This window comes from Passer montanus, unplaced genomic scaffold, assembly GCF_014805655.1.
Source record: "Passer montanus isolate IOZ18808 unplaced genomic scaffold, ASM1480565v1 scaffold50, whole genome shotgun sequence".
NCBI lineage: Eukaryota > Metazoa > Chordata > Aves > Passeriformes > Passeridae > Passer > Passer montanus.
In genome coordinates this window covers 2,602,737-2,627,030 of record NW_024369930.1, presented here as the reverse complement: position 1 = coordinate 2,627,030, position 24,294 = coordinate 2,602,737, and the positions used below count along the sequence as shown (strand labels likewise).

The 24,294-nt window shown below is 34.6% G+C and overlaps 1 protein-coding gene across 2 annotated transcripts in view; it reads right to left on the bottom strand.

Annotated features, from left to right (window-relative positions):
- Positions 1 to 24,294, bottom strand: part of CACNA2D1 (calcium voltage-gated channel auxiliary subunit alpha2delta 1) — a 368,301-nt gene that overhangs the window by 105,008 nt on the left and 238,999 nt on the right. For both annotated transcript variants that reach the window (XM_039723786.1, XM_039723787.1), the window contains exon 7: positions 8,159 to 8,290. In XM_039723786.1, coding sequence (XP_039579720.1) covers positions 8,159 to 8,290 — 132 coding nt within the window. The remainder of the gene's footprint in view (positions 1 to 8,158; positions 8,291 to 24,294) is intronic.

Genomic DNA, 24,294 nt, shown 5'->3' with positions numbered 1-24,294 from the left:
AATCTATCTAAGTTATCTATCTGTGAAATATTTTTTGTAACTTTCACAGCATCATCACAATACAGAAAAGAGAGGATAATAATCTTGAAGTTTTTTAGAATGCATTACCCAGGTGATAATGGGTGATTATGTCATGGGCAATACTGCACTCAGCTTTATCACAAATCAGTTAAGCAAAGATTTCATATGGGAATAGTCCATACACAAAAAAATCTATTGATTTTTGGTCCCTATGTACCAAAAAACCCAAGAGTAATTAGAATGTGCAATACATACTGCAGACTGCCACGTAAAATAAACCCCTTTCTGTTATCTTATTTCAGAGGCAAGCATTTGTCTTTCTGCAGGTATGAACTGAATTTCATCCTAAATGTGTTGCTTGCATTAATTTCACCTGGACTAGCAACTCTGTCCCCAAAGAGGGCTGGAGTGTCAGAGCTTGAGAAGAAGCAACAAGCTGTTTTGTTGGCTGTGTAGTGGTTTTCTTTTTTCTCCTATAAAAGTAAATTCTGGACATTTAAATTTGTATCAAAAAGACAAAAAGATGGCATGAATTTTAGAATGAAGTCATGGTGAGCTGCAGTATGTAATTTTATTAACTCACTAGAAATAGCAGGTCATCCTGTAACTCAATGGATCTGCCTGTGTAACTGCAAAATTCAGCACATCAGTTTTGAAAAATGAGCCATAGCTGAACTTACTGAAAGATTTTTCATATCATGAAACAAGGTTGTAGTGAGGTGGGTATCAATCTCTTCTCTGAAGTAACAAGGGACCAGGATGAGAGGAAAGACCCTCAAAGTTGTGCCAGGGGAGATTTAGATGGGATATTAGTAAAAAATTCTTGCCAGAAAGGGCTGTGAAGCATTGATACACACAGTGCAGGCAAGTAGCAGTCACCATCCCTGCAAGTTAAAAAAATGTGTGGATGTGGAATTTGGAGACATGATTTAGTGGTAAAGGTGGTCGTGGTGCTGGGCTGATGGCTACACTTGATGATCTTAAAGGTATTTTCCACCAATACTTCTATGATGAATATGGTTAGATCCAAATCATGCCAGTTCCTGTTCCTCCCTCCCAGATTTCAAAGGCAAAAAGAAAAAAAAAAAGAACAACACTCAAAGAGGCTTATTTCTATGAAAAAATAGAAGTGTCCGACTCACACACACTAATTGCACTAATTGATAATTTATAAACTGCATTACTAGGAAAGAGTTTGTGGTTTTTCTTTGTTTGTCTACTTTAAAGGCTCCTTTAAATGTTGAGCTGTTAACAGGAACAGCTAAAAAATATAAAGGCTTTTGCAAAAAAAAAAAAAAAAAAAAAAAAAAAAAAAAAAAAAAAAGACGTTCTCAGTTTTGCAAGGCTTTTGATTCATTTTGTATGGATTTTTTTAGGCTTTCCAGTCTCTTAGTATCTGCTTCAGTAATTACTTTCTCTGGAGAGTTCAATATCATGGCCACAACACTATTGCTTGCCATTAATTGCTAACACAAGAGCAGCTGTGCACAGTAAGTTCTTCATTTTGAGAGATACTATTTTATTTTATTAGAAATTGATTTTTAAAGCTCTTCTATTATTAATTTGTCTAAGCAGGAAATGCTCTAGTAGCTAAGTGAAACTTGATTCACTAACATCTGGAAACAGGTTAAAGTTTCGTTGATTATTTTGGGGGTTTTTTTGCCTTTTTTGGGTTTTTGTGGTTTTGTTTTGTTTTGCTTTTGATTTTGTTTTTGGTTGGTTTTTTTTAAAAGAAAGATAAGAGATAATCCTGAAGCAGATAGGTCTGGTCTATATTTTTAATCCAAAATTTTGAATACTTTTAAGGACAAGATTATTTTTTCTGGAAAATCATCACTGAAGTGCTGCTTTCTTTATGTGTGATTTTTCCATTTAATACCTCGTAAGCTCAAATCCCACAGGATTACCCTAGTAAAATACTGGCATGAGCAATGCAAAGTGATTTTTTTCTAATTAAAATTTCCATCATATAATACCCACTCATTATACAGATAACCATTAGGTCTACAGTAAAGAAAGAGAAGAATGCAATGGCTCTTTTCACTGTACTCATCAGTACTGATATTACAAACATCCAGAGGAGATTATCAGACCTGCTGATATTTAAAATGAATTTAAATATGAGTTAACATAAATGCACACTCAATACTAAAATTGTTTCAATGCATACCCCTGGCTTGAATACCTAACCTTCAGAGGATCACTGAAGAAGCCATTTTATATCTCTACACCTGTTTCTTTTATATGCAAAATAAGGACAAAATTGCAGATGAAAACTTGTGTTTTATATACCATGCAGCATATATATGACATGCCATATAGCACAAAATAATCCAGGGGTGACTCTGATAACATAAAGTCTCCTGGAACAAATCTGAAGAACTTTGCAGTATTTAAGAAAGAAAACAGCATTCAGTGCAGCCCATTGGGAAAAGCTGCCAGCACATGTTGCCCCTTCAGTCACACCATGAGGCTGTCTAAAGGATTTCAATAAACCTCTGACTCCTCTTGTTTAATAACTGTTGCCCCTTCAGTCAAACCATGAGGCTGTCTAAAGGATTTCAATAACCTCTTACTCCTCTTGTTTAATAACATTGATTGATACATCTTGAAGATGAGGGAGCTGATGGACTTACAAATCACATGTACAGATGATTATGGCATGATGAGATAGTAAGAATTCTTCTCAAATATAGGTAAGGTCAAATGAAGAGGACAAGTATATATGTCTAGGTGATGCGATGAGAGAAGGGTGTGGAGCTTCAGGTTGAACTCTCCTTTCTCCTCTACGAAAGACCCCCAACGAAAAGACTCCACAAAGACAACAGAGAGAAGCCACAGATCCATGCAGAAGCTTGGGAGACTGGAAGACTTTTTTTTTGCTATAAATTCCATACTGTGAACACAAGCTTTCAGCTGAACTTCCCCATAGGCCCTTGTTAAACTTCCAGGTAGAACTGAGAAGATTTGGAACTGCTGGGGACAGGATAGTATTTCTTAGTTTTATTTTTGTTAAGAATTGACTCAACTTTTGGGATCCTGTCTAAGTGTGGCACATTCCCACCTTCAGACCTTTGGTCACTGCAGACCAAATACTGTCCCAATGTGCCTAGGTTCAGCATTTCCTCATAAAACATGTTGAATCTACTCATGCATCATCATGCCACTGTTATGGACATTTGTAACCCACTACCTGAAATATGAAACTCAGTACTATCAGTCTCCCTATCACTATTACCCTTTCTAGAATAACACTTGGGAAAATTTTTATTTTGTGTACTTCCTCCAGAGAGCTGAGTCTTTCTTAGTTTTATTTTTGTTAAGAATTGACTCAACTTTTGGGATCCTGTCTAAGTGTGGCACATTCCCACCTTCAGACCTTTGGTCACTGCAGACCAAATACTGTCCCAATGTGCCTAGGTTCAGCATTTCCTCATAAAACATGTTGAATCTACTCATGCATCATTATGCCACTGCCAATGGACATTTGTAACCCACTACCTGAAATCTGAAACTCAGTACTATCAGTCTCTCTATCACTATTACCCTTTCTAGAATAACCCTTGGGAAAATTTTTATTTTGTGTACTTCCTCCAGAGAGCTGAGTCAGTGTTGCTGATCAAACAGTTTTTTACTAAACATTCATCTAAATCAGGACTGTGTTTTCATTTGAGTAATCCTATGCAATCAATTTTTCTTAAGTAGATTTATTACTGTAACTAGAAAGCCTCCTGTATCATATTTAACTACAAATAAATGTGTGCTGTCAGCAGTACAAAAAAAGACCCAAACAAAACCACAAACAAAAAACCCCAAACAAACAAACAAAACAAACAAATACACAAAAAAACCCAAACAAAAAAAACCCCAACAAACAAACAAACCAAAAAACCAAAAATACTTTCAAACAAATATGCCAAAAAACCAAACAAAAAAAAAACCCCAACAAACAAACAAACAAACCAAAAATACCTAAAAAAATGAACCAAAAGAGAGATGGTATCTGGTAAAAGGCACATAAATACCAAGTTGTTTTTAAAGTTTGTTTAATTAATAATTGTTACAGTGCAAATAATATGCCTCCCATTGGAGTATTTTAATGAAACATTGATTAACAATTATAGTCCTAATTATGTCTTTAATTAAAAACAAATTCATGATTAAAAGAAGAACTGGTTACCTTATACCTACACTTCCAAGTAGTCCACCAAAAAAATTATATTAAATTGTCCTTTTAGATAGCTGCTTTCTAAAACCTAGCATTTACCTGGATAGATGCCTCACAAAATGCAAGTAACTTAATATCTGTCAAATAATATTAAACTACTTTAATTAAATTAATTTTTTTTTTTGAGCAACAGATTTGTCCAGAGCTCTGTGGTTAATTATAAATTAAATCTGAAACCTGATGTATATTAAAATACTTTTCTGTCTACATAGCACCAACAAAACCCTACATGTGCAAGCCCACAGGCAATGGATTCAATATATACAAAACAAACAAAAAAAAAAAAAAAAAAAAAAGAAAACGTTTCAATTGGATTGGCGTGAATTGTTAATTTCAATAATCTTGATAAATCACTGCCAGATTACTGCTTTTATTTTGAATCAAAAACTACTGAAACCCTCTGTCTGGACTAGAATTTGTCAAGTGTCATCTTAAAATGACATCTTAAAAACCAATACTGGGCTCTGAAATTAGACTTATGAAGTCAAATAATTAGGCAGGTAGATGTACAGCTACTACTACTAAGGAGAAAGTGATTCAACATTTATAATAATTTGGGCTCTCTTGCCCTATCACAGAGAATCCAAATTTAGTGACTCACAGTTTTACCTAAGAAACTCCTCTGGTTTTGTTCACTGTTTTCATAATACTGCATTTCAGTAGTGTATGCATAAAAGAGTCCCACAAAATGCAGCTTCCTTTCACTGCACTTCTGAAAACTGGCTCTTACTCTTGAGTTATACATTTAAGATGAAAAACTGTCTGCTTGCAGGAAAAAGGCTGAAATTTCTAGTATTTTTAAGTAATATTAAATGTATTTAAATTTAAGATATCTAAAATTATTAAATTTATGATATCTTTTAAAAAATCAACGAATTGACTATTTTATGATTCAGTCTGTTCACTTGTTATAACAATTTGACATATTTTAACTGTAGTTAAGAATCATTAAATGTAAAAAAACCCAAACAAATAATAAAATATCCAAATTTTGTGTAACTGTTTATTTTATATTAAACTGGCCTCTCTGCCCTTGAGGGAGTCGACAGCTCATCCCAGTTTAGTGTTTCTGGAAAACATACTTGGTATTCCTTTGAGTCCAGTTGTTTAAATATTCCCTAACTCAACCTCCTCCACTGGGAACAAGGTGTCATTATTCCAGAATTTCCTTTTGATGGTAGAGGCCTGTGATTACTGAGGGCTGGTCTTTGAATAGATGAAAGACTAATTTGTGATTTGTGCCTTTAAAAATATGAATGAACATATATTACATGTTTCTTAAAAGTTTCATGGACTTCATATGCTTTTATTTTCAGCTCTTTTATTAAATGGATGTTTACTTTTGAGTTCTTCAGAGCTCATAGAGTAGCTAATAGAAATCTCAAAATTGCTCTTGGCATCTTCATATCAAAATGGATGATTGCCAGTAGAGTAACAGAGCTTAGCACTTCTCTTCAAAAATATGCTGCCATTGAAACTGATGAGAATATTGATAGTAATGTGAGAGAAGGAAATGGTTAATGGCTTAAACATTGCTAAAATCCTCTATAAACCTTTGCAGAGCTGCAAAGGTTCTCCATCCCTGCCGACCAAAGCCCATCCCACCCCAAATACGGCTGCTCACTGGAACGGGGACTGCAGCTGGATCTTGGCATAAGCTAAAAGTGATACAATGCCTCATCACCCCAGGTCAAAGGAAAATAATGTATCCACAAGTGACAGGGGAAGACTGGGGAGCTGGTGGCTCAAGCATTCATATTTTACACATACTCCCTCCTCACAGGGTTGCTCACAGAAAGATCCCTTCATGCTGTTGGTTGCTATGGTGAAAAGGACAGCCCAAGAGCCTCCTCAAAACAGAAGTGATGTACCCTTTACCCATGACTCAAAGCAGTGGGACAGTATCAGACCAAAATCATTAATACACAAAAACTCTGTTTGAAAACACCCTTTGTAGCTTAGAGGTACTGAGATCTTTTTTCTTTTTTTAAATATGGGAAGAAAGACTGGGTGAGTATGTTCCAGATAATACTGAGCAGACTTCTCTATGCATTTTAATTTTGGGTTTTGATATTTCCAAATTTTTTCACAAATATCATCACTATGGAAAAATTAATCACTTTGAAACAGGCTTACCAAATATCAATATAATGAAGCAATTTTTTATAACTTATAATATAATTTTTAAAATGCAAATGTGAAAAACATCCACTTCAGCGTATGAAACCTGAATTAATTTTCAGAACACCTGCTGTGTCAGCAAACTGAGAAGAAGTTTACAACAAGAGAGGGATTGAGAACCTGGCACAAAGATCTATTACACAAATCTAAAATACAAAAGGCTTTCCATTTTGAGCTACAATGGAAAGCAGATGCACAAAACAACAGATATAACCTACAGAGTATCAGACTGCTCCCCGCTGTGTATGAATGTCCAGCATTTAAGAATTGGGGAATTACTTGGGAATTTATGAAATTATGTTCTGACAGAATTAGGCAGCTGTTAGATACTTAGCTATAGAGTAAATAGCAGATGTGAACATCTGGGCTTTACATTAAATTTTAAATTGTGTTTAGATTAAGTATATACAAAGAAAATTTGCACCTGCAAAACAGAGACAAGCTTCTCCCATTTTATACAGCTGTTCTAAGGAAGAATGCATTGAGATTTTGAGGCTCCTGTGTTGTGCTGGTGAACGACTGGAGTAGACAGGTTAGCTAGATAGAAGAATTTATCTTTAAATATATGCGATTTATTTTCAAGTGAAATATTATTTCCTAGAGATTGGCAGGGAGATGTATTTAAGAAACATTCTTTTTCAGTACTAGAGAAACATCACATAGTAAGCCATTACAAGTTCTGGCTCCACACATGATGATAGTCCCAAAAGCATTGGAAGAGTAGGAAAACAAAATAAATAATAAATTTGCATTTTCAATATTTTTTTCTTCCTGCAGCGTCTCCCTGTATTTATTTCATGATCATCCAGCATGACAAAACAAACAGGATTCAAGTGCTATGAAATATTCTTCCTGTAAACTAGCCTGAGGCAGTTTCTCTGCCTGTGCTAGCATTTGTGATAATGATACAATAACAGCTTTAGAATAATCCCCTTCGCCCTCAGAAACACAAACAATCTTGTGTAAACAGAAGAGAAAGGTTTTCAAAATTCTTCCTCAGGCAGTTGTAGGCATGAGTCAACATGCTTCACACAATTGTTATGTGTGTAGTGGACATATTATTCAGGCATTGATAAGAGCATCACTTAACAGCAGCAGCAGCACAGGTCTTGCCATAAAACAAGGCTTTCCATTACATAGCTAACAACAAAAATCAAATTCAGGCTACTCATTATCTGAATTCAGTAAAATATACATCTATTTAAATTAATTAGTGTGATCAAGTGATGAAATTCTTCGGTGAAACAGATGCTGGTTGAAGTAATCAAGTTGAATTGACCTCAGCTCTAATAGCAAAGATGTACCTGTCAGAGGTTGTGGATTCTGAGAGACATGAACATAGCATGGTGCAATCACATTTTCACTGATGTTAAACATGACTATATGTCTACTTTCCAGGTCACTATCTTAAATCTGGACAAGTTCAAAAATCTCACTTGCAAATATTCAAGTGATTATCTACACAAGATAGAAAATAATAGAAAAATGAAATTAAATACTCTTCTGCTTTTCAAATGACATAATCTTCTGTTCTTACATATTTCACTCCCAGTTCCTTCCCCTTCATGTTACCTTTATGCCAAAATAATTTCACAGTCCTCGGGTGTGTAATTCTGATATAAAGAAACTGTGCCTACGTAAAAAAGTTATTTCACTACTCGCAGCTAATTCAGAATATTTTTAATGCAATACATGGCATAGGACAGCTGTCTAGGACAGTTCAGTTACCTGGGTAATACCTTGCGAGGCCAGTGGCACTGCCAAAAACCTGCCATAATAACGTGGGGTCCTCCTCCCTGTTCCTCTTGAACACATCATCCAGCGCTGCCGTCCAGTTGAGTTCATTTAACACGATTGTTGCTGTCAAAGACAAAACAAATCTATTATTAGAAATTCACATCCTAACACGGGAAGCAACGGCTACAAAAAGCAAGCTGGAATATTGAGAAAGCGATAAGATTTAATTTAACTAATTCAGAAATTAAATTTTAAAAAACACAATTCTTCTTTTTCCTTTCTTCTTCAAATTCCTCACACTGTTTTCTTTTGCTTGCATTATTTGCATGCCATGGCCCTTGGTTTATTTGCACAGACAATATCTTCTAAAAATACTTCATTTCTGAGATGTCACTTTGATTGCACTTCCCAACCACAGAGAAGACTGTTTACAGAAAAATAAAAGCTGGCTAATTACAGTGTACTGCAATAAGAACGAGAAGAATGAAATCAACAAAAGCAGGTATAATATAAATGTAACAGAGATGTCACTTTCAAAATGGATTATATGGGAATAAGACATTGATGAGTTATTGCTAGTATTAAGGTGGGGCTGCATGAACAGCAGTGCTCATTAGCACACACTAAAAAGGTCTTAATGTTCATAGATCTGGGCTCTGACAGTAACGACAGCAAAGTGAATGTTAGCATTTATGAGTTAGGTCAATTAACTTAAAATACAAAAAAAAATATCACATTTCAGCTAAACACTATGTTGCCAGCTACACAAAAACTTACATTCATTAAGTTCTCCTGTACAAATAATTGTTTTAATCAATCAAATAGTTTATATAATGAGACCAGTATGGAATATTTTAACATGTTCTATACCTTCTTGAGAAAGACCTATACTGGGAAACTTTAAAATTGAACATTAAATGATCAACACCGCTACACTAAAGAATCAATGGACTAGACTTAGTAATCAATGAAATTGTATTGTGAAACAAAACACCTTATGATAAATCATGCTTTTCTCCTCAATCAGTCAGTATTTAAGTAAGTATTTCACTAATTCTTCCCCCTCTCCCCACCCCACCAATTTTAGGCAATTTCAAAAGGCTTTTTGATGGTTTAGTCACTAATTCTTTCTTTTGTGTTGCACACTGGGATTGTAAGCAATATTTCTTAAATTGAAGCTCCTAGATCAGCAAGCCAAGAGTAGAAAGAAACCAAGAGGAAAAAATCTCTGAAAATAGCTAAAGATGTAGGTATAAATCCACTGAAAACTGCCACTTGTCATAGAGATCCTGCTTACGTTATGATATTGCAGACAGGAAAGAAAATTCATCTTTTGCAAATGAGCAAGTCAAGCTGAAATAAAACCAATTCACATTTAAGGGACCTAAGTGGCATTACAGAGCAAAATTTGGTATGTAGGCCCACATTCTAGCCCCCTGCTACAATGAAAAAAAAAAAAAGATAAAAATAAGGATGGATTGAAAGTTAACAGTTTACAGCCCATTTTCAAAGTAAGGCTGTTAAAAGGTACTAGAGAAATGAGATCACAACATTAAATTTTATAAGCTTGTTTTTAAAGGTTAAGGAGAAAATTGCTACACCATGTATTTTGCAGAAAAGTTTATCTGTTTTTTTTCAGAGTAGTTTTAAGATATTACTCTCTCAAGAGACAGCTTCTTGAAGAAATATCAAATTAAATTTCCAATTCTTGAAATTTCCTGTAAGCAATAAGCTTGTATTATATACCTCTTTTTTGTCAAGTAGATAATTATAAATAAAAATATGTTTATGTAAAGAAGAAAAATTCCCTTAGGCACCATGAGATGTAAATTATAATTTTTAAATGGTTGCTGTTCAATTATGTCTTAGATCCTGTTTGACCTACTGTGCAATTAAAGATTATGTACGGACTCTCTAAACTTGACTTTGTGTCAGATCTTTCTTCCAGAAGTGGCTCCATTAAGTCATTAGAAGCTCTGTCACTCAGGTAGACAAGCTATTTTCAGCTTGATTTTGTTTCTTTTCACGCTACTGTTTCCTGTTTGGAGGGACAGGTACCAATCTCTTCAATTCTGTGACCAGTGAGGAGACTCAAGAAGAAAACAGGGAACTGAGTCAGGGAAGGTTTAGGTTGGGTATCAGGGAAAGGTTCTTCATTCAGGGGGTGGCTGAGCACTGGAACAGGCTCCCCAGGGATGTGATTACAGCACCAAGCCTGACAGAGTTCAAGAAGCATCTGGACAATGCTCTAAAGGAACACAGGTCCTGGAGCCATGAGCTGGACTTAATGGTCCTGATGGGTCCCTTCCCACTTAGCATATATTATGATACCATGACTGTAATATCACCCAAAAATGTATTACAAAGAGTTACATCTGTGTACTCACACCTCTGCACATACACAGTCATATAAATGCAAATCTATATCTCAAATAAACATATACCAAAAAAAGGAGATGGTCTACAGATAGTAAAATAACTAAATACTTAAGTGCCAAATCCAAAAACTAAAACTGATAATTTCTGCATTTTATCCGACTTGTTGAGATTAGGCTATAAAGTAAGAGATAAGGATTACTAGATCTTGTGTGTAATATTTGTGGGAAAGTGATGTTTTACAGTGAGATTTAAGAGTTTTATGATATTATTTATGTCCCACTTTCCCCTTCCTCCTCCTCCTCTATAACCTTCTCCTGGAGATAAATACAACAGCCTAGAAAAAAAATCCAAGAATCTGCAGCAAGGGAGAAAAAACCAAAACCCTCAAATGGCCCAAGACATGAAGCTGGAATTAAAAAAAAATGTGGAATTCAAGAAAACCAATAAGAACAGAGCATCTTAACAGAAGGAAACTGTAATAAATTTGGGAAAAGGCTCCTAACAGTTTGCAATATATTCCTATTCTGAAATATTGCAGAAATTTTTGCACCCCAGAAATTCCCAGTTAAGTGACCAAGTTCTAATTTCTCATATGGTAATAAACCATAACACATGACAGGCTCACCTTCTTCTTAATTCACTTTTTCATTATGACAAAAAAAAATTGTGTTTGGAACAGAAACAGTTTATTTGGTGGGACTGATAATCAAGTAAATGATTACATGATTATTAAAAAATAATAATTCCTGGAGTGTTTTTTTATTTTTGTTTTCTGGTTGTTTTTTTGGTTGGGTTTTTTCATTCTATCTAGAAGTATATTTGATATAGAATGCACCCATATCTGTGTTAACCAAGCCAGTAATCAGTAAATGATGGAAAATGTAGGAATTTTAGTTTGAATAGTTTATTTTTCTAAGTGTTTTTCCACAGCTTCTATTAATGTTTTCCTTCTGCTAAAGCATACACCCTGAACTTAAAAAAATGAGCTACAAATCAAGTCCTTTTTTTTCCCTTTTTTATTTTTTTGGAATGCAATATCACTGGTAATATCAAATTCAAACCAATACCTCTGAGTTCTGGTTTAAAGCCTAGAGCAATGGATTTGAAACTTCCCAAAGAAAAGCAAGAAAACCCAGTCCCAATGAGCAAAAAACTATTCTCCAAATGGTTCCTTATAAAATATCCTGATTCTGAATTGGCACAAAAAAAAATCAAAGCTGTGGTACTTTCACTAGCTCATACAAGAGAACATAGCACCTGTCAGAATACCCTTCTTGGAGAAATAGTTTATATTAACCTTATCTATGTAGTGAAAATTTATTTTCTGTTTGGGAAAAAAAAAAAGCATTTTACTAAAATAAAATGTTTAGAGGTGTTACAGTTACAGTTCTGTGTATCTATTTGTCTTCCTTTGAGTTAACTTACATACAGGAAAGAGCTTTTGACTGATAATTGGCAGAAAATCTAGTTGGAGAAAACTCTCCAATAAGCTTTTTTTCAGTTCTTCTAAAGAAGTCTTTGAAGATTACTACTTCAGAGTGCATCAGCTGCTACCTTTCACATGCTACAAGCAAGATGAAAAAATAAAATTCACCATCACACAATATGAAAGATCATTCTTTGTGGCTAATTTCACTGAACTCCATCCATCTTTTCATTTTTTCCTTCTTTTTTATGATATGAGGTTTAGGGGCCTTGACAAGGAATGGATTCAATTTTCCCCTACAAATGCAATCAATAAAAAATAGGGAGCACTGCTGTACCTTCTTTAAAAGAACTGGAATACACTTCTGATGATTTATTCAATGTAGAGGCTCTGGCCTGCATGCAAGACAGGGAACAACTTTATTTGAAAAGCCTGAGAGCTATTTCCTATATCTGAAAATATGTGAGCTGCTGTTCCCTGATGTGGCAGCTACACAGACACTGGGGAGAAGAGAAGGGAGCTCCTTAGCAGTTCATTATTCTTCTTTAAATATCTGGTATGTATTACCCTTCCATACTATGCTTAATAAAGTTGACCCGTTAATTTCTTTAAAGATAACACTGAGTGGTAATTGTTATGATTCAAATATATATTTTAAATCAAATATTATGGTATTTCAAAATGGGAAAAGAGACAATACTTTTGCAAGTGCATATTTTTACATATATGTGTGTAGACACAGATGCTTCCATCAGTAGCCACACTCATAAGATAACAGAGAAACTACTGAAGGTATAAACTAATTTTCTTTATGACTTGTGTGTTTTACTAATTTACACAGATGCTTCCATCAGTAGCCACACTCATAAGATAACAGAGAAACTCTACTGAAGGTATAAACTAGTTTTCTTTATGACTTTAAAAGATTACTTTCATTCATGTTTATGTTAAATTACACAGAATTTTATTCACTCTCCACTGCCACTGGAAAGTTGCACTTCTCTTACATGGGACTAGGAAGGAATGGACATTTTATTTCAAGGTACTTTTAAAATGGGTTTTTGCACTGGCTTATCCATATGTGTGTCTTTATTAGTGTATGCATATACATGTATATACACACAAACACATGAATTTTCGACATAAATGCCAAATAAAATTTGAAGAACTGTTCTAGTAGTAACTTGAACTTCAACCCTTTCAATTTAGATGTGTGTTATAAGTCAGCTTCTCCTGACTTGCAATAGCAAAAAGGCCAAAGCAAGGAAAAGATTTATAGTGACTTCAAAATGAACATTTTCTCCAAGGTAAATGGTCCTTTGAGTGGCATTAGAAACCTGACTTTAGATATTTATGCTTTTTATACAAAACCATAGGAAAGTGTCCAACTCAAAACAGTTATCCAAAGAAACTTTACAGCTGATCACAAAACAGGTAAAGGAGATAAGGGAACTGGGTGGTATTTTATCCACCTTCTCTTTTAGACTCTTAAATTTTATCACAACAAGTATATACAAATGCCAAGGCAATGTATTCTTTGCACTCAAAGCAAGGGAGGAAAAGCAAAAATACATCTTTGAATTTAACAAACAGCCATTGTTATATAGTGGAATTTCCAACTGGGCAGGTCATTACGTGATGCTCTTCTAGATCCTGTAATATTACATTTATTCAAATTAGTTACAAAATCTTACTTTGAAGGAAGCATTTCCATATCCCAACATATCATAATTTAAAATTAATGGATAATCAGAACTGTTTGGATAACACGCATTTAATGGTGAATAAAACCAAAGCATTAAAATACAATTTTTAATAAATGGAGCAATTATTGAATCAAACAATTTCAAGTTCTATAGAGTAGATATTTTATGCTCACAATTAAAGCATAAATGATAAAATGTCATGTACTTTTTCTTTTTAATGAATAACTTCTCCACTCCTCATTAGATATTTGACATTATGTCCCAGACACTTCTATAAATAATTCCATGAAGAAGTCACTGAAGTCTAGAATACTGTTGTGTCTGTCCAAATCAAGTAAATTAATTGGCAATGCTATATGTTGTCTGCTGCCTGGCTTTGCTGCCATACACTGATAGCCAGAGAAGCACAGTAAAATGTTATTAAAATAAGTAATGCTCACAAGAGGGAAATGAGAATAAAAATGTCAAGAACAGATGAAGGAATTAAGCTTCTATTATAATTCAACAAAAAAGTCTTAATACAATGCAGAGACACAGACTCTTTAGTACACACTCATAATTTTTCAACAAGTTGTTTATCTCTACAAAACACAAAAGACACTGATATTCGAAACTGCAACCCATTGCTGAAAACAGCATTTGAGCATCTTACACATTGTTGCTTTGCTTCCTCTTATATCAAAATATGCCAGGATGTATTTCAGAATGGCATAATACCCAATGTCAATCACATAGTGCTGTAAGGTTATTTTCTGGCAAGAAGACAAAATCTGTGAGAGATACTGTTCATTAAACTGGTTCTAAAAGACTTTTCAGATTTTGTAGAGGTATGCACAGTCTAAGAACCTGATAAAAATTTATTATTATTTTATTATTATAAAAACAATAATTATACAATTCACCATTTTACAAATGACTTGAAAGTAGAGTCACTATCTGGAAATAATTTCTTTAAAAAAAACCCCAAACAACCAAAACCAAAAAAACCAACACACAAACAAAGTAGAGTCACTATCTGGAAATAATTCCTTAAAAAAAAAAAACAAAAAAAACCAGCCAAAACCAAAAAACCCAACACACAAACACAACAACAACAACGACAACAAAACCAAAAAAACCAACACACAAACACAACAACAACAACAAAACCAGAAAAAACACAAACAGATGAATATGTGTATTTTTATGGAAATATAAGAGACTAATTATCAAAAACCATGCACATGTTTCAACCAAAAAACCCAACACACAAACACAACAACAACAACGACAACAACAAAAAAACAAAAAACAAACAAACAAACAAAAAAACCAGAAAAAAACCCAAACAGACGAATATGTGTATTTTTATGGAAATACAAGGGACTAATTATCAAAAACCATGCACTTATTTAATATATTAACTCTGCTCTTCCTTTACTTTGCTCTAATTTTTTGTTAGCATTTCAAAGGATATCCTAGTGACATTCAAATTAAAGTAACTACAGAGATGTGCTTGATCTTTAATGAAGATTTCTCTCTCTAAAAAAAATTAATTAGGTGTTAACAAAACCAAATAAAACCAATCAAAAGACTGTCTGCAAATGCTGTTCTAGAATAAGTTATTAAATTCTGTCATCATTCTTCCACAGTACTACCACTTCAATAACTTTCTAATCACCAGAGCAACTTAAAAGATCAGTAAATCTCAAGCAATAGTTAGCTTAAGTGAGAAGGAAAAGGACTAGGAACAGACAAACTCATGCAAAAAATGCTCTCATACTTCATGCTTTCTGCCTCTTTTAAGTAATTTTGCTGTTTTCCATCTTATTTGGTTTTAATTATAGTCTGGAAACAGTTAATTCAGAACTGGAGGCCATCCTGTTTGGTTTTATGTAGATCCCCTCTTAAAAAGTTCTTACAGTTTTTCTTACAACATGAACAACATCCACCAACATTTCATTCTCTCCCCTCCCCAGTCATGGCAAACTGGAAAGCACACGTATCTCCTGCAAAACCAGAGATGTGGTAGTACCATTAAATAAAGACCACTCATCATATTGCTTGGGATTCTGTAAGTTTGTTTCGTCCATCATGACAAGGAGATGAACTGCAAGTGGACAAAATGCTGAAAATGGCCTCTAAGATGGGCTGTGAAGAACAGAAAATCTGCCCTCTGAAAGTAGACAGAGGTTCAGTGACACAACCTAAAAAACGAGTCAGAAGTGAAGCCCACCCTCAAAAATGGTATGTAAGAGTAAGGATGGCACTGGCACAGCAAATGGGTAGAGAGTACTTGAGAATAAATTAGAAAAGGCAGTTAAAAGGTCTCTTGTAGAGCAGAATGTGCTAAAATGGTCTTTTGCTATGAGATATCAGCAAGCAGCCCAGATCTTTTAAGATTGAGCTTGATCATTTTACTAAAGGAGTGACATGATCTAGCTAGATTAAGAATTGGACTTGGCAAGCAAAAAGCTTCTCTACTCTGGTATGTCACCCTTTGTTACAAATAAAGAAAATGTCTGTTTAGAAGCACATTTAAGAACCACAAAAATGCACTTTTACACAGTGTTAATGGCAGAGCAAGTATTGGAAGTAATGCCACATATTCATCTCTCATTAATGAATAATAATTGCTTAAAATGCAAATAAACTATGAATATCTGTATTGACTTAATATATATTTCTAAATAGAGTACATACATATGTATGTTGTGCATATTATAAAATATTAAAATCATTTGTTAATAATTTTTGTACTGTAAAATTATTTTCCTATCTAGGCAATATATGGAGAACACACATTTTAAAAAATAATAAAGTAATAGAGAGGATTTGGTTAATGGATTCTAATCTAATGCCCATATATATATGTGAAATATTAAGAAATAGCAAACTGCTTTATATTATTTCAATATCTCTCTGGCAACAGAAATCTAAGACACACCAAGTGTGAGGGGAATACAGTGCACAAGCAGGAAACGTGAGGAAAATGATGATGAGACAAGGTCGGTTTCATCACCTGAGCTGATAAAGATGTGACAGCTCCTGCTCCTCATCAATATTCCAATCAGCTCATGGATGAGTCTTGTGAATTAAAAATAATGAAATTTCCACAAACATTCTCTTTTGTTGTTTTTCTTCTTGTTATTGGTCACAGGCTGGTCCAAAGAGAAGGCAGACTGATATTTTATGAAATTCAACTATCCCTCTGTCCAACAGATGAAAATCTTTACCATATGCAATTTCATTATGAGTTCTCAGAACATAAAAACAGAACAGAAATTTTTATTCTTGGCCCTAGCATCATCATATGTATTGTACCTTGACTGCTAAGTAAGTATAGTTTGGTGTTGTTCTCCAGATTATATAGGGAGAATATGAATAAAACTCCTCTCACAGGCTATAGAGTACCAGACAGTTGAAAACTTGCTGCCTGTATAAACAAAGGTGGTTCTTTCTCTGAAGATACTTCTATTTCTTGCTGTAAAAAGCTTCCCTGTCCTTTTACAAAAGGAAAAATATAATTTTTTTCTTCTATAGCATTTATACTATGGAGAAGGATACACAGACTCCCAGTCCTGTTCTAAGATTCCAGAATTCACTGGAACAGAAGCTGTGTTCCAGTGAATCCTGGCCTCCCTGAAGTTAATGACAAAAATTTTACTGCCTAGGAAACTGATTTCATCCCTCATTTTCAGAACACTGTAACCTTGCAGTGTTCAGCCACTCTCTCTGCACATAGTGTTTTGTCAGTCTGATCCAATAAGCAGATGACAATATTAGGAGTTGGGGCTTGTTGCTTTAGATGTTTTAAGAAAATAAAAAGAAAAATCCTCATAAATCACCTCATAAGAATTCAAAAGCCTTTGAAATAATAAAAAAACTCAAAAGGATCTTTGAGAAGACAGTAAAATTAAGCTTCTTTGTAGTTGTTTTTGTCTGCTTCCATGTCATGGGTACTCTCATGAGTATATACTCATCTGAATTTTCCCTATTCACTGCTTTAATCACTCAGCATAGAAGTTCTTTGTTCTACAATGTCCAGACAAAAATAAAATTTAAAAACGTGCTTGCTGAAGGTCTCCTTGTTTTTAATTTACTTTGTCAATATAAAACCACACGACAAGGCAGTAAAATTGCAGAAAATTGGAATGGGATGAAGAAAGACATCTTATCTTACATCTACTTTACTGTTTAAGAAGAAATTTTATCTTGTTATAAATACCTACCCCAATGGCCTAAAGTGTATTAAGTTTTAATTACTTTAGCCTCCCATATTTGACTAAGGCACATAATCCTTCCTAAATGAGTAAATACTGCAGAAACAGAGCTTTTAAAATGAGAGTAGCTGCTGAGTTTGAGGTTTCTAAAGGCTTCTGTATGGATTGTTTCCAATATTAGGGAGTGAACAATGTGCTAAGGAAATAAAGACACAGCTGGAGCAATGGCTATGGAGTGAAAAAAAATGCATATTGAAACAAACTGGTTAAGAATATATTATACAAAATCCTCAAGTCATACAGTATTTTAAGCAGCTACTTTCAACGGAAGTCAGGGAGTAAGGATACAGAATGACATATTTCCCAGGATAAAGAAAGAAGATATGAAAATATTAATCTGGATTTAAAATAAAGTGTAGGATTCAAATGACGTAGTGAAATAAACCAAACTTCAGACTCATTCTTACAGGTATTTCTTCACATGTTTAACTTTCATATTTGATGAATGAAAGAAGCAAAACTGAATGGCAGCAGCGCAGCACCTGCTAAATCCCACTGTGCTCTGACATTCTGCATCAATTCAGGATGTACTCCAGGGAAATAACGGCCCAATCTGCTAACAACCCATTGTAGCAATTGTTTCAAAAAATGAATAAGAAAGACCTATTTTTTTTAAATATAGCTCTCAGGAAAACAAACAAACAAACTCCCCCCCCCCCCCCCAAAAAAAAAAAAAAAATGAAGCGACAAAAAGCTTCTTGTAAGAAACTCATTATTTTGCTATTCTAACAGCACCCTGGTTTCAGAGGCTTCACCTGTATCAGCCTGAAGGGCAGGGCAATGGAATCAGCTATGTATATTGAAAAAGTTGCTGCTGGGATTAAAAGTATTCATATACAAGATTTGGAGATTTTATTTTCTGCTGCATTTTCCCTGTGCTGTAGCCTGAATTCCCCAACAGCAGATGTGGGCAGGGGCACTGTGAGAGCACCTTCTGCTTAGGTTGCATCAGAGGGAAATCCAGCTGCCACACTCTGAGTCGCTCAAAAGTGTCAGCTGCTTTAACTTGGACCAAACTGTTTTCTTACAAAGGGCATTTCTGATCTAAATTACAATCCTACCATGGATGGATCCAGCTCTCATAAAGCAATATTGGTCAAATAAATCAGGTAGCTGAGAGTGAGAACTTGCTTTCGAATGGCAAAGGAGTTCACAGTCAACCAGCAACACTTAACTTCATACTCTAGAGTGTCATTCTGTCTCATGCACATCACAACTTTCATTTATCTGCAGCACCAGATGTATTTGGAACATAGCAATACCTTCTATTACAACTGCAAGGAGAGGACACTCAACAAGATGGGCCTGAGCATGATAAAAAACAAACAAAATACATATTTTTATAGACATACAAACAAACTGCAACACGATTAACAACAAACTTCTTATCTGAAAACCAACTGCTTCCTTGATACAAATATTCTGTCAGACTAGTGGCCAGCTTCCCACCTGTTGCAAGTGGATGTATTTTCACTAAAGCCACTGCTATGTTATTCCAGTGTATGACATGAAAATGAAATGTAGGTTTTTTTGTTTGTTTGTTTTTTTTTCTGATCTTCAGGCTTCCTATCATTAGCAGAATGTAAAAAAACAAACAAACAAACAAACAAAAAACCCCACAAAAATAAACAATTCCCCCTAGCCCCCCCCCCCAATTAACCCCCAAATTATTATTTTCAAGTCAGGAAGTAAAAAATATTAAATGTCAAAAATATTTATTTTTATTACAATAAGAAAAACATATTTTTTTCAGAAACAAGCAAAAAATATTTTAATCCTTCAGTTATCTACAAGAGAGAGACAAAAAAAGGCATGATATAAATGTTCTGAATAACAAGCTCTTACAAGCTTACTTCAGGGACAACATTTAAAGAAACATTGTAGGACTAACCAAAGACAATCTTTCTTGCAAAATGAGATTTCAGGTGCATGACCTAGTGAGTAATCATCGGGTATCTATCCCTTGTCACCCTTCTTGACAGCTTATGCCACAGCAAAGCACAAAATACTGTCAAAGGCATCCAGTTCACACTTTGTGACAACATCCAGCAAACTGAAAATCAGACAAGTTATCCATCATCTGCTGAGAAGAGTATAACCCCTAAGGCAAGGCAATGGAAGAGACAAATTGCAGCTCTGCAATTTATCACAATTAATTAGTTCATTATTAATGTATAATGATTCAATTTTGTTAAGTGTGATATAATCAAATAAGTAGAAATCTTTCATGTCTTGAAAATTTTAAAATGAGAATTAAGACCCGATGAATTCAGACAAACATGAGCTGGGATTGAGGGAAGAACTCTATCAGTAGCAAAATAGAAATTATTGCAGAGTTCTGCCAAACCTTCAATTCCCTATTATCCTCCCAGTTTTGGAAAAGTAAAAACAACTACTCAACATCCCTCTGCCTCTGACCTCTCTTTCCCTGTTATCAGGGAAGATCAAATTAAGGACTAGTTTCGAAAACTGAAAGAAACATTACTGACTACAAATGGAAGAGCTCAAGGAAAAGTGGTACAGGAATGAACTTGGTGCAGAAATGAAGAGATATTAAGGAAAATTAGCTGAACAGGTGTGTTCTGTGCAGATATGTACTGAGGCATTAAAAAATGAAAATTAATTTTTTGGGAGATTCATAATTGGAAGAAAAAAATGCAAAGTTTTGAGAAAGTAAGTCAAAAATAATATTTTTGCCACAAGCAGAAAGTGTTTCATAAAATTACCAAAAAATTTAGCTCTGATTATTCTGAAAGAAAATGGGAAATAAAACAGTAACTACATACAATCAACTAAAACTGAGCTACTTGCAGAGGTGCACAAAAAAAGATCTTTAAAAAATTCTGTATTTTGTACTATTTTCCATCATCAATCAAGCAAAGACATATAAAAATTTATTTTAAAAGCATATATACATAAACTGCAGCTAAATAAATTTTAAATGTTCAGTGTCATGTGGATTATATATTAAATAATTTTGTATAGAAATGGTAAAGATATATAACACGTTTTCAAAAGCAGTGACTAAGCAGTTGTCCTGGATCACCAAGCACATTGTATTTTATTTCCCATCTGTATGGCAGTTGTCTTCTCTTAAGTGGGCACTTTTCCTTATCACTTCCACAATGACTCCTCCCTCCCAGGAGCCATCTGCTGATAAGAGGCTGTTGAATGTCACTGCATGACTGATAAGAACTACAGCATCCCATTGGGAGATGCTCTGCCCAGAGGGAGGAGCCAAGCATTCCTACCTGGATATAATCTGAAGCTTCTGGAGCACCAGAACTGTTTTCTCCACTGGATTCCCAGAGGAACAGCTGCCTCTTCTTCCACTGATCTTCAGAAGAAGACTACACCCTTTCTACAGCATCACTGCTACAACAGAACCACACCTGACACTCCAGGAGGACTGCAGCCACAATTCCAATTGGACTGCTACCAACACCCTGACCAACAGGGTGTCAGGTGGTGTTCTGACTCTGTCAGTGTTATTTTGGTTTACTGCATTGTTTATTTTATCTTTTTATTTTCTTCCCTATTAAAGAACTGTTATTTCCCGCTCCCATATTTTTTACCTGAGAGCCCCTCAATTTAAAATTTATAGCAATTGAGGGTTTTACATTTTCTATTTCAGAGGAGGATCCTGCCTTCCTTAGCAAACACCTGTTCTTTGCAAACCAAGACAGCAGTTCAATCTCTGGATGTGACAAAAAGTAGTACTCACCCTGGAGTGGGAAGAAGCTGAGATAAACAACTACTTAATTTTGCCTCAGTTTGTGCTCAGCCATGCTCTAGGCTTTCATTAGCTATTCCAGCAATTTATATTTTGCTAATGATCTTGCTTCATCTGCCTATAGCTTTTAGTGTTTGCATCTAGCAAGACTGTGCTAAGGATAAAATAAAAAGTAAAAATAAAACAAAAATAGAAATAAAAATTTTAAAAAAACCAAAACAACCCACCCTAAAACATAAAACTGGAATGTTTGCTTGTTGTCTCTGAAAAAATGCAAAGAACCATTTTTAATTTTTTTAGAATTTTTTGGGTTTGAAATCAGGACATAATTCACCATTCCATCCAGTGGCTATATTTGCTGATTTAATTAGCATTTTTACCCTAAATATTGCAAATAATGCATTCATCAGTGGGATCTCCAAGTTAAAACTGAATCAGCAGACACATTAGCAACATAAAAATACAGATTTAGTGGTATGAGTAATCTCTGATATTAATGCATATTGGAATGCTAGGTGGAAGGGTTTTTTCTCCAATATGAGTAGTAAAACTGAACACTAACACTTTCAGCAACTATGTCACTATTACTACCCTTTAATTATTTGTTAGGTCTTCAGCGTATATTTAACAGAAAAACAGGTGAAAGTTCTAATGCAGGAACTCTGATTTCTCTCCTTTAGACAGCTACATAATGATGGAATCATGGAATGGTTTGGGTTGGATGGGGTCCTTGAAAAGCCACTGGTTCCAACCTCCTGCTGTGGGCAGGGACACTTTCCACCAGATCAGGCTGCTCAAAGTTCCATTCAGCCTGGCCGTGGACACTTCCAGGGATGGGATGTGACAATGCTCATCTGCCTCATGGTTCAGTTTAGTGACTTCATCGTGACCCCCAGCTCTGAAACACTCAGGCAATATTTCTGTCTTTTGAAAGTTTAACTGCCACAATGCATGAAAAATGCTAATGGATCATTCATGAGAGACCATGAATCAAATAACTTATCTGAGCAAGTAGCAAAGAAATCTCAGCACAATTACAATTCTAATCCTCAGAGATAAAAGATGAATTTAGCTGAGTGACAATCAGTCCCTTATTGAGAGTTCAACAGATTTTACTGTATTACCTTTTTCTCCCTTCTCTGTACCTCTATCTGCACATATTGATGATATTTGAATTATTTTTCAGTAGTCAATAATAGTGTTACGAAGTCAAACCAACTTTCAGAGAAGTGAGCTTGAAACATGAACAGCAAATAAATTACTTATCAGTGCCACAAAGAACTCACATACATCTCTGGAAATATTGCTCCAAAAGCCCCAGATAACAACTCCTCTTCAAACACAGAGAGTGATTCTCTGCTTTCTAACAGGAGATTTCTACAGCGTCCTTACAAAAGCCTCTGGAGCAGCAGATAATGTGGTAGAAGAAAGGCAGACGTTAATTTTAGTCAATATTGTCTTCTGACTTTAATAACATGGAATATCTTAATTTTCTTCAACTCCACTGAAACAAAAGGTCCAGAAAGATTTCTCTTGTGCTTCCCAGTCCCTAGTCAGTACTATCAAACAGTATATTCTTGCAAGACAAAGGATTCAATAATTTATAAACAACAGAACTGAAACAACTACCTAAGGTATTTTAACTCTCAAGCTGTGCCTTCATCTTTGGGGACACTCAAAACCTGTCTTGGCTTAAAGTTTAATCCAGAATTTCTTGAACACAGCAGAAGTGACTTTCTGCAATAATGTAATTTTTAAAAAAATTAAAAATACATATATATATGTATAAGTGCTGAAAAGAGATTATATGAAGAAGAATGTAGATCTTCCCCTTCCAAGGATGCATACAATATTCTTTGAAACTCTAAACCAAAATACTTCCTTCACATCCCTTGCACTTTCCTGTGCCTTGCTATAATTTACAAAAGCTATTCAAGAAAGAAGAAAGAACTAAACATTTGCCACTAGGTGACCAAATAACAGTATATTTTAATGAGTAACTTTAATCAAAATGATAATAAAAGAAACAAGTACACTAACATAGCATTATTCATATTTACATGATCACATGCCCAAATTTTTAAAATTTTTTTGTGTCATTGTATTACATTTTTTTACATTTTGATATTTGTTTACATATTGATCGCATGCATTCACCAACCTTTCATTTATGCATCAGATTTTATTTGTCTCTGATTTATATTCATCTTATTCTAGCCAAACGCTTTAACTTCTCTTGTCAGTTTCTATTGAATGTTTTGTATTGATCTTCTCAAATTAACAGCTTTTCAATTCCGTATCATTTTCACAGGTATCATGTTCATTTTTACACTGAAGTCATCATTTTGATTTTCCACTGCTTTTTTCACATTATAGCCTTTCTGCTGCTAAAAGCATTTTAAGCACTCGATTTTGACATTATTGTTATAACCTCTCAGGAGGACAATGCAAAAAACCTGGTGATTACTTTGTTCAGTGTCACTTACAGTGCTAAATTCAGAGTGCTTTTGGAAGATACCTTTCTACCTTTACACCAAACACTCTCCCCTCTTCCAGTTAACCCACTCATTTTGATGAGAGGGAAAATCAACTAAAATTTCATAGTAGTGTAACCTTGTCAT